Source organism: Pelodiscus sinensis, chromosome 4 (assembly GCF_049634645.1).
Source record: "Pelodiscus sinensis isolate JC-2024 chromosome 4, ASM4963464v1, whole genome shotgun sequence".
In the NCBI taxonomy this organism is placed as follows: Eukaryota; Metazoa; Chordata; order Testudines; family Trionychidae; genus Pelodiscus; species Pelodiscus sinensis.
Genome location: NC_134714.1, coordinates 133,179,470 through 133,191,427, shown reverse-complemented (window position 1 = coordinate 133,191,427; position 11,958 = coordinate 133,179,470). Strand labels below are relative to the sequence as shown.

Here is an 11,958-nt window from a genome sequence, read left to right as displayed (position 1 = left end):
AAAGTTCTTTCACAGCATTATCATGAACAGGTGGTTTTGACGTGGCCCTGGTACGATGCACCAGAAGGAAATCTAATGCGCCTTCTCAGCTACCGGCTCACCATTCTAAGTGCTCACCGAAGCACCATCCAAAGTTGTCTTCCCCCTGGGAGGCTGACGCAGTAGCAAGTTTAATTGCTTTCCAAAGGAGGCCGCCCTCAGAGTTCAGTCCCCAGGTGCATGGATTTCTATGTAACTTACTTTCCCTATTTCTCCTTCAGTCTACTCTGCAGGAGATAAAGGACAGCCAGAATAAGAGAGGGGATGGCTGGAGAAATGGAGAGAAGCTGTCCCGTTAGATTAGGCTCTGCTTGTGAGGACAGAAATAGCCTTTGGTCCATTCTCAGCTCAGAGGGACCTGGGTATGTAAATGTCACTGAGAGCTGATGGCTTCACGTGCTCCCTGGATCCTTATGTGACCCCTGGTCTATAGAGGGACCCTAATAATACATCTCTCTGGGCAAATGTCAGAGGTTTGGACAGCAGCAGACAGGACCCACTGGCTGGCCAATGACACAGCTCTCTATAAATCGGGTTTCCTGTGTGGTTCACACCAAAGGACTTTCTCTCCAGAGCCAGTGAAAGCAGCAGAGACGAAACCGAACCTCACTTGGGAAAGCATCGGCCATGCATCTAAGGTAAGTGTCCCATTGACCTGGGCGTCGGTCCGGGAGGTGCCCATCAGCCTGCACTAAATACAAGGATTAATTGAAGCATCTTCCACTAGTACGTGTGTTTCTGAGACTTTTCTTTTCTTTTGTTTTCTGGGACTTTTCCTTTCAGATCAATGAAAGTGCAAAGGGACAGCTATTGAAAGGCATTTAGGTGCCAAACTCCCATTGAAATCGGTGGGAGTTAGACACCAAAATTCATGTAGATATTTGTCCTTAAGCCCATCAATGATCATGGGAATCTTTCTGTGGGAAATTCAAATCCCGGGCTTCATTTGCAACTCCGTATGACTACATTAACCCCCCTAGTTAGAGCTAGGGGGGTAGTGTAGACATACCCCCATTGATTATGCTGATGTTGCGTATTATTAATGCATTGCCATATATCACAGTACAGTTTGGGAGCTGCCTTCCTGGACTCTCTCTCCACTGTGCTAGGTACTGTACAAACATAGAACAAAGAGAGAGAGGTGAGCAAATGTGATGAACATTTTGATAAAGGGAAGAAAAGCAATTCCGGGGAATACTGTTCATGAAGTATAGCTTCTGTCAATTAAACCACTATGTACCAGATATTAAGGGGATAACTGAAGAAAAAAATGGTTCGGGGAACAGAATTAGAAGCAACAGGTAGCCCTGAGGTTTATAAATAAGCAGTTGAATTGTCTGAGTTAACAGTGTGTCCTTGTAGCCAAGAAGGCTAATGGCATATTAGGGTGCATTAGGAGGAGCATTGCCAGCAGATCTAGGGAAGTGATTATTCCCCTTTATTTGGCACTGGTGAGGCCACATCTGGAGTAGTGCGTACAATTCTGCCCCGCACCCATTACAGAAACGATGTGGCTGCTTTGGAAATAGGCCAGTGGAGGGCAACCAAAATGATTCGGGGGTTGGAGCACATGACATCTGAGGAAAGACTGAAGGATTTGGGCTTGGTTAGTCAACAGAAGAGAAGGGCGAGGAGGGATTTGATAGCAGCCTTCAACTCAAGGAGGCTTCCAAAGAGACTGGAGAGAAGCTGTTCTCTGTGGTGGCAGATGACAGAATGAGGAGCATTGGTCTCAAGTTACAATAGGGGAGGTGTAGGTTGGATATTAGGAAAAAATCTTTCCTTAGGAGGGTGATGAAGCATTAGGATGAGTTCCGTAGAGAGAGGGTGGAATCTCCATGCCTAGAGGTTTTTTAAGTCCCAGCTTGCCAAAACCCTGGCTGGGGTGATTGAGTTGGGGTTGGTCCTACTTTGGGCAAGGGGTTGGACTTGCAGGAGGTTGGATTCAGTGACCTCCTGAGGCCTCTTCCAGCCCTGTGATTCTATGATTCTAAGTTGGGCTGGATAAATATGAACGCTTTTCCTGAAGGAACAGGGAAATGAGGAAATGAAAGGAATGCAGCATCTAGGAGAATAAGGAACTGCTTCCTTGAGGTGCCTCAAAAGACGTTGTTGGGAGCTGTGTTCTTTCAAGAATCTGGACCAAAAGGTATGGGGTAAGCACCACAAAGATTCTAAGCAGGAATCCTGGGATGTAATGGAGGAAAGGAGAATTTAAGTTGACCATCAAGAGAAATCTCCTGATGGTGGAGTATATTAGACTGAGGATGAACGAAAGGGCCTAATCCTGCATGGAGATCAGCACCCTCATCTTCCAGTAAATTTACTGGGAGATGATAGCACTCAGCACCCATCAGGAAGAACCCTGGACTTGACCCATCTTCCATTGGGAATCCTAGGAATCTTATGGAATCAGGCCCACACGGAGGCCAGTGTTGGCTTCTAGGGACTAGTGTAGAACCCAGAAGCCGGACTGAAATCCTGTGGATCCCACAAGACCTGCTGCCATAATGGCAGAACGGGATGGGAGCGGGATAAAAAGTAGGCCTGTGCCGGGATTGACTTCCAGAAGCCTTCCTAGGGCTAGTATCAGGCACATTTCTGCTGACACAAGCCAGCATTCTTCTAACTGTACTCAGTGTATTTCCTCTACAGATCAAGGTCGGTTTTAGGGATGGACTCTTCTTGCAAATGATCTTCCATTGTATGTGTCTCCACAGATCTCAGAGGATGACCATCGGAGTATGGCCCATGCCAATTCTACCTCCGTGACTGAGTTCATCCTCTTAGGATTCCCAGATCATCCGGAGCTGCAGGTCCCCTTCTTTGTGTTGTTCCTGGCCATCTACCTTATCACCTTGCTTGGGAACCTCGGGATGATCGCATTAATCAGGATGGATTCCCGGCTCCACACACCCATGTATTTCTTCCTCAGCCACTTGTCTCTGGTGGATGTCTGTAACAGCTCGGTGGTCATACCTAAGATGTTGGTGAACTTCTTGGCGGACAGTAAAGCCATCTCCTCCACCGGCTGTGCTGCACTAATGTCTTTCTTTGTTGTCTTTGCCACCGCCGATCTGTTGCTCCTGGCGGTGATGGCCTGTGACCGCTATGTGGCTGTCTGTAACCCACTCCTCTATAGGGTTGTCATGTCCCCTCGAGTCTGTGCCCAGCTGGTGGCTGGCTCGTATGTGTGCAGCACTCTAAGTTCGGCGATACACACATGCTTGACTTTTAGATTGTCCTTTTGTGGCTCCAATGTCATCAGCCATTTCTTCTGTGACATCCCCCCTCTCTTAGCACTCTCCTGCTCCGACACCAGCCTCAATGAGATGCTGCTCTTCATCTTGGGAAGCGTGGAAGCTGCTATTTCTCTCCTGATCATCCTGGTGTCCTACCTGTTCATCTTGGCAGCTGTCTTGCGTCTCCCTTCCACCACAGGGAGGAGAAAAGCCTGCTCCACCTGCACCTCCCACCTGACCGTAGTCACTATGTTATATGGGACTCTTGCCTTTATGTATTTACGGCCCAGTTCCAGCTATGCCCTTGACCAGGACAAGGGAGTGTCCGTGTTCTATACAGTGGTGATTCCCATGTTGAACCCCCTCATCTACAGCCTGAGGAACACGGAGGTGAAGGATGCCCTGCGGAGTGTGATCAGGAGGGAAATATTTCCTCGTTGGATGTGATTTGTGGAGAATTAATAAAGAAACAGCAGAATTTCCGGGAGCTGAGAGTTCCATTATGTGAACATGCACATTTTGCAAGGAAATAACCATTGATGGGTAAACTGGGGTGAATCACAGTAGCTCTCTTGACTCCAGTGGGGCTAGACTAATTTTACATCTATGGAGAATCTGGCTCATCCGTGTTATACAGCCAGGGAAGCGGGTACACCTTCTCACAGGGCACTGAACCCCAATCTGAAGAGTTTTGAAAAGAGGCACCAGTTTTATATGCCTCCATTTTAGGTGCCCAATTCTAGATTCTAACAGTGTGACTTTTTTAGAGGTGCTTAGCACTTCCATTGCAGAACAATGGGGGGGGTGTTATCTACAATTCTGTGAAACAAGACCTTCGGCATCTCAAGCTGGATGCAGAAAAGGCCCAAAATGGGCGAAGACTTGTGATGGAGTGGACTAAACCCTGACACCCCCTACAGGAGGCCGAAGGTCTTGCCACATCCCATCCCAAAGAGAGGAGCAGAAGAGAGGTCCTCCAGGCTGGAGAGAGAGGCTGCCCCCACGTCAGCCAATTAGGGCCCAGAAGACCAATATAAAAGAAGCTGTGGGGCTGGGGCTAGGCCTGGCAGTTCCTCACAGGAGCTCGCCTCAGGCAGTTCTGTATATTGACGGGGAGAACAGCAGCACCACGGACAGCTTTGAGTGTAAGCGGAATTTTAGACCTGGGTGAGGCCCAGGTCCAGTGGCAGAAGACTGGCCACAAGCTGAATACAAGAACTCATAGTATCATGGACAGAGCTAGTGAGATCCTGGCCTCAGATCCTTGTGACCACCAGACAGGGCAGCCTGCAGGGAAGAAGAGGGAAGTGACCCAGGGAGCAGGCAAGTACTAGACGGACAGGCAAAGAGCTTACTTGACACCCCTCAGCCACAGACGGGCACCCACAAATGGGTGAACCCCATTACAAGGCTCTTGAAAATGTGGGCCCTGAAGTTGTACTCGTGTGCCACAGAAGTGGCATGGATTGTGGAAATTAGGACAAAACCAGGTGGAAGAGAAAGGGAGAAACTAGGTAGGCTACCTCAGGAGAGTGTTGATTGGGGGGTAGTGGAGGAGCAGCGGTTTGGGAATTTACGGAGCTAAGGGGCTGGGTAAAAGAACCCAGAACTGACATAGCAGAAGGGCTGTCTGTGAGGATGAAGGGGCATTAGCAGAGCAGTGTGTATGCCAAGTTCAGGGTGAGGGGGCCGCTGGTTGGGATTGAAGGGTGTTGGCAGAGCCATGTTGTTGTGGAGCTCAGGACTGGGATAGAAAGGGGCCACAAGTCAGGATGGAATTCCACAGGCAGAGCTGCGAGGGTGGGGACCCCTCTCAGCAGCAGGATGTGACCCCAGATGCATTTCACTGCATTCAAGTAAACGCCTTGGAAGGTGAGGCAATATCAGGGAGTGACAAGCTATTAATCTACGTTGCTGAATTCTAGAAGAAGTGGGGAGCCCAGGAAAATGACTGGAGCACCACGTGGATGGGGGTGACGAGTAGGGAGAGCACAAAGGGCCACATACCCCAAACGTTGTGGGTGGGAGAAGCAAGGGGCCAAGTGGAAAGGAACTAGTGGGGGAGCTGATGCCTAAAGCTGGGCTCTCTCCCCCCCCTCACAATCACCGGTAGTGGTGGGCAAATTGGAGCAACTAGGGGGAGGGGTGGGACCACCCCCCATTTGATGGCAGGATGTAGAGCCACCTGGCCAAAGGAGCGGAGAAAGATGGAGCCTCATTGAGTGTGGCTAACTCTAACCTAAACCTCCCTTGCTGCAATATAAACCCATTGCTTTTGTCCTATCCTCAGAAGTCAAGAACAATTTTTCTCCCTCCTCCTTGTAACACCCTTTTAGGTTCTTGAAAATTGCTGTCATATCCCTTCTCAGTCTTCTCTTTTCCAAACCAAACAAACCCAGTTCCTGCAGCCTTCCCTCATAGCTCATGTTTTTTAGACCTTTAGCCATTTTTGTTGCTCTTCTCTGAACCTTCTCCAATTTCTCCACATCTTTCTTGAAATGCGGTGCCCAGAACTGGACACAGTACTCCAACTGAGGCCTATTCAGTGCAGAGTAGAGCGGAAGAATATTTTTTGTGTCTTGCTCACAACACTTCTGTTAATGCATCCCAGAGTCATGTTTCCTTTTTTTGCAACAGCGTCACACTGTTGACTCATATTTAGCTTGTGCTCCACTATGACCCCTAGATCCCTTTCTGCAGTGCTCCCCCCACACTATCCCGAGGTTCATTAACGCCTCCCCTCTCCGATGCAGGTATAATTAGCCATCAGAAGCTTGAAATGGGTGCCAGGGGATGGATCGCTTGATGATTCCCTATCATGTTAACTCCCTCTGGGGCACCTGGCATTGGCTATTGTCGGAAGACAGGACACGGGGGGTATGTCTACACTACCCTCCTAGTTCGAACTAGGAGGGTAATGTATGCATACCGCACTTGCTAATGAAGCCCGGGATTTGAATTTCCCGGGCTTCATTAGCATAAGCGGGGAGCCGCCATTTTTAAATCCCCGCTGCTTCGAACCCCGTGTAGCGCGGCTACACGGGGCTCGAACTAGGTAGTTCGGACTAGGGTCCTATTCCCTACCGTTACTCCTCGTGAACTACCTAGTTCGAGCCCCGTGTAGCCGCGCTACACGGGGTTCGAAGCAGCGGGGATTTAAAAATGGCGGCTCCCCGCTTATGCTAATGAAGCCCGGGAAATTCAAATCCCGGGCTTCATTAGCAAGTGCGGTATGCATACATTACCCCGCTAGTTCGAACTAGCGGGGTAGTGTAGACATACCCTGGGCTAGATGGACCTTTGGTCTGACCTTGTACGGCCGTTCTTATGTAATGACAGAAATGAGCTTATGCTACCAAATTTGCTTGGGAGTTAGGTTTCCCCTTCCCAGGTGTTTGTAGGTGCCTGTTGTTTAATGGAGGCTTAGATACAATTCCTGTGTCCCATGGATCGAGGAAATGGAAGCACCATGGTCCACAAGTTCATCCTTGTGGGACTCACGGACAGTCCATGGCTGTAGGTCACTCTCTTTCTGGTGTTCCTCATGATCTATACTGTCACCCTGCTGGGCAACCTTGGGATGATCGTGTTAATCAAGATTGACCCCCAGCTTCACACCCCCATGTACTTCTTCCTGAGTCACTTGTCCTTCTGCGACCTCTGCTACTCCTCTGCCATCGCCCCCAAGATGCTACTCAACTTCTTAAGGGAGGACAAGTCCATTTACTATGTTGAGTGTGCGGCACAGTCTTACGAGTTTGGTTCTTTCTTGGATGCAGAGTACTTCCTTCTGGCCGCCATGGCCTATGACCGTTGTGTGGCTATCTGCAAGCCACTGCTTTACATGGTTACCATGTCCAGGACGTTGTGTGTCAGCCTGGTCACTTGGGCATATGCAATAGGTTTGGTGGATTCACTCATCCATATCTATTTCACCTTGGGTTGTCGTTCTGCCACTCCAACGTCGTCAACCATTTCTTCTGTGACATCCCCGCCTAGCTGGCTCTCTCCTGCTCCAACATCTGGCTCAATGAGCTCTTACTCTTCTTCATCGTCAGCTTCGTGGAGTTGAGCATCACTCTTTAAATCCTGGTGTCCCACCTCTACATCCTCATCATGATCCTGCAGACCCGCTCGGCAGAGGGGAAACAAAAAGCCTTCAGCACCTGTGCTTCCCACCTCCTGTGCATCTCCATCTTCCATGGGACTCTTCTCTTCATGTACTCCAGGCCCAGTTCCAGCTACTCCCTGGACACCGACAAAATGACCTCTGTGTTCTACATGCTGGTGATCCCCATGCTGAACCCCTTGATCTAAAGCTTAAGGAACAAAGATGTGAAGGACGCCCTGAGGATAGGGATGGCGAGAAATAATTTTTCATCCTGTCAACCTTCATATGTCTGAGAATAATGGGCAGGGATGGGAGACAGGCAAAACAGTGTAGCATCCTTTAGGATGGCATGTTGCAAAAGTTGGGTTTTCTGTGTCTGTATATTTAAGGTGGCATAGTCAAAAATGGAGAAGGCACTTTTTAAAAGTTAGACTTAGGTGCTTCAAGGAACGGGGTGTTACAGAGCTTGAATGTATTGGATCAAAGATGAGAAATGTGATCAGTATCCTGTAGATTCTAAATGCTAGTCTCACCTCTCACACATAAGAATGACGATAGTGGTAAGATCACAGGTCCCTCTAACCCAGTATCCTGTCTGCCGACAATGGACAATATCAGATGCCCCGGAAGGAATGAACAGAACAGGTAATTATCAAGTGATCCCTCCCCTGTTACCCATTCCCAGCCTCTGACAAACAGAGGCTTGGGACACCATTCCTACCCAGCCTGGCTAATAGCTATTGATGGACCTATTCTCCAAGAATTTATCTAGCTCTTTTTTTGCACCCTGTGCAAATGGAAGTCAGCCATGGGGAAAAAATTCCCCAATGAGGTTGTTTTGCTAAAAGTCCACGGTTTTGGGTTTTTTTAAACGTATCTTGGACTTATTGGGAGGACGGCCTGTACGTGAAAATAATGCATTTGGTGGATGTTCGTATCTATACTGTTTTGCTTCCTTTGATCAACTCATATTGTCTTTGTTGCATTATGGTGCCCAATCACGGTGATCATTGTTTTATCCCAAATAAACTATTTTAAAATAATCTCTTTCCATTTTCCAGCCTTCTTAACTTTAACCTACTAGAGCAATAGAGTTTTTTCTTCTATGGGGGTCAAGGGAAGGTGGGTAATACAAGAGGAAGGAAATCATAGAATCATATTACACTAGGATCGGAAGGGACCACAAGATGTGGGGCAGGAGACTGGACTTGATGACCTCTCGAGGTCCCTTCCAGTCCTAGTATTCTATGATTCTATGTCATCAAGTCCAGCCCCAATTCTCACGACAGGACCAAGCACCATCTAGATCAGGGCTACTCAACATACAGCCCATTTGTTTGCGGCCTGCGGGGTGGTTTGGGTTTACTGAGGGCTCAACACACGGCCCGTGGGTGGGATCCTTTGAACATGGACTCCACTGGGAACACAGGGATAAGGGAGAAGCGGTGGATGTCATATACCTAGACTTTAGTAAGGCATTTGATACGGTCTCGCATGATATTCTTATTGATAAACTAGGCAAATATAACTTAGATAGGGCCACGATAAGGTGGGTGCATAATTGGCTGGATAACCGTAGTCAGAGAGTTGTTGTTAACGGTTCTAAATACCGCGGGAAAGGGATAACAAGTGGAGTTCCTCAAGGGTCTGTTTTGGGGCCCGTACTGTTCAATATCTTCATCAATGATGTAGATATTGGGATAGAGAGTACGCTTATTAAGTTTGCAGATGATACCAAACTGGGTGGGGTTGCAACTTCTTTGGAGGATAGGGACATAATTCAAAATGACCTTAGCAAGTTAGAGAAATGGTCAGAGGTAAACAGGATGAGGTTTAATAAAGAGAAATGCAAAGTGCTCCACTTAGGAAGGAACAATCAGTTCCATACATACAAGTTGGGAAGCGACTATCTAGGAAGGAGCATGGCAGAAAGGGATCTAGGGGTCATAGTGGACCACAAGTTGAATATGAGTCAACAGTGTGATGCTGTTGCAAAAAAAGCAAATATGATTCTAGGTTGTATCAACAGGTGTGTTGTAAGCAAAACTCGTGAAGTCATTCTGCCGCTCTACTCTGCACTAGTTAGGCCTCAGCTGGAGTACTGTGTCCAGTTCTGGGCGCCACATTTCAAGAAAGATGTGGAGAAATTGGAAAGGGTACAGAGAAGAGCGACAAGAATGATTAAAGGTCTAGAGAACATGACCTATGAAGCCAGGCTTCATGAACTGGGCTTGTTTAGTTTGGAAAAAAGAAGATTAAGGGGGGACATGATAGCGGTTTTCAAATATCTAAAAGGGTGTCACAAAGAGGAAGGAGAAAATTTGTTCCTCTTGGTTTCTGAGGACAGGACAAGGAGTAATGGGCTTAAAGTGCAGCAGGGGAGGTTTAGATTGGACATTAGGAAAAAATTCCTAACTGTCAGGGTGGTCAAATATTGGAATAAATTGCCAAGGGAGGTGGTGGAATCTCCCTCTCTGGAGATATTTAAGAACAGGTTGGATAGACATCTGCCAGGGATGGTGTAGGTGGAGCTTGGTCCTGCCTTGAGGGCAGGGGGCTGGACTCGATGACCTCTTGAGGTCCCTTCCAGTCCTATGATTCTATGATTCTATGCTCAACAATGCTGAGTCAATATAATGGTCTTCTGCTGCTATGTGTTTTAGTAGTTACATTCCTGGACTATCACTGCTCATTAAAAGTGCTGTCATATGGGTGGAAATAGGGTTAATATTGCATTGTATTAATATCAGCAGAACTGATGTAAATGGGGCCTGCGTGTTGTGTAGTGTTGCCTTAATCTTTGTATTCATGCCCGTCAGTGTGAAAGAAGCTATTTGCATATGTTTGCATACGCATTTGTGTTCATATGCAACTACACTTCAGCTGAGGCCCTCGGGATGTGCTGCGAGCATCATTGTGGCCCCCAGGGCTTCCAAAGTTGAGTAGCCCTCCTCTAGACCATCCCTGATTGATGTCTGTCCAACCTGCGATACACGGCACTAGGGCAGGAAGTGCTGAATTTGTAATGAACAAAGTTCCAGGGCTCAAGCAATTAGATTCTGGGGCTCAAATAATTTTCTTATGTGCATCACTGGTGCGGAAGACCAGAGGCACCACTTTGAAAACTGCCAGGCTTAGAGGTGCCAGCGCTCAAACGTTACACAGTTTGCCGATCAATACCCAGCCCCACTACACATTAGGTGGCCAAGGCTGGCTGGAAATTTTTTTTACATGTTTCTTAGCAGGGATTTAGATTTTAATATCGACTGGTTTTTCATGGAAATCGTTTCCATTCAAACAGCTAATTCCTCTTTTCACCAAACTGTGAGACTTGCGTGATGTCCCGGGGCAGTTCCGCAGGAGGACAGACCCTCATGCATCACAAGGGATGGAGTCCAGCCTGGGAGCCGGGCCCATGGCAGAGAAGGGGGGGACGTGGTACCTGGGGCATCTCTGTGAGTTCTGTTCTGAACTGAAATATTAAGATGTCAGCCCATCAGATGTTGGCCTCCACAAACACACCCTTTCTGGTCCAGCGCTACACAAGACCCAGCTTGCAGTGACAAGAGCAGAATGAAATATCCCTCAGGCGTGGACTCTGCAACTCTGATAGAAATTGCATCAGTTACTGACACAGGGGGAAAGAGGGTAGCAAATTAATCCCCAGGGTATCAGATTCATGGCTGAGATTCACTGAGCTCGTTAATTAGCGTCTGTGTCTCTCAGTTCGGGTATTCCCAGTGGTTCTAGGGATCCTGCCCTATAGATCACAGATCTCAGTATAAAATTCCCAATTGCACTGAAGTGTCAGTTTCTGTCGATGGAGAAAGGCCGCCAGGTCTCTCTCTGCTGTCAGCAGGTACGTGCTGTTGGCCTGCATCAGAGTCACACACCCACACAGACATCATGGTGATGGGCAGGTGCTGAACTGACATCCTCCAGCATCAAGAACCTCAGGTCCAGCTTTTACTCATTGAGCTAAAGAAACAAGACATGTGGTTGGAAAAATCAGGCGATTGTATAGTCCCAGAAACTGGCACCTTTCCTTATGTCTCTGGGGTTTCATACAGAGTAATGTAAATACCATTATCAATTTGGAAAGGGTTACAGTTAATTATCAGAGTGTGCAAGTTTTACCCCAAACACACATGCTGAGCCACAGAGCTTCCCTTGCCCAAAGAAGGTGGAGAGATCGACACTCGTTTACTCTCACCCCTTTTTGAGCCAAGCAATAATCTTGTCACACTGAGATGGTGTTTACCCTGATTCTCCCACAGCAGTGTCACAAGTCACTGTTTGCTGCTCGGATCAGTGACCAGGAGTGTGTGTGTGTGTTTCTGTGTGTGTGTGGCGGGGTGGTGGTGATTAACCTACATAGCCTTGTAGTTGTACAATATGAAATTGATCAAACAAATGGAATAAGCGGTTAGAAACATCTGGCTCTGTGGACTAGACCCTTCCCTGTGCTGGTACTGCTGCCTATTAAGAAAGTGACTTACAATTTTCTTCGCTTATTCATTAAAGTGAAGGGGCAGGTTGAAGCTGCCTGCTCTCGGCTCAGAGGAG

General features: G+C 47.8%; 1 protein-coding gene and 1 pseudogene across 1 annotated transcript; both read left to right on the top strand.

Moving 5' to 3' along the window:
• Positions 1-2,783: 2,783 nt before the first annotated feature.
• On the top strand, positions 2,784-3,728 carry LOC102453726 (olfactory receptor 8U3-like). Its single transcript, XM_006116435.2, has one exon. The coding sequence runs from the start codon at positions 2,784-2,786 to the stop codon at positions 3,726-3,728; it is 945 nt and encodes a 314-aa protein (XP_006116497.2).
• Positions 3,729-6,726: 2,998 nt separating this feature from the next.
• On the top strand, positions 6,727-7,685 carry LOC102453487 (olfactory receptor 5AR1-like; annotated as a pseudogene).
• The last annotated feature ends 4,273 nt before the right edge of the window (positions 7,686-11,958 follow it).

Excerpts from the sequence above, each read along its gene's own strand:
- LOC102453726 (XM_006116435.2), top strand. The coding sequence starts at position 2,784 with ATGGCCCATGCCAATTCTACCTCCGTGACTGAGTTCATCCTCTTAGGA.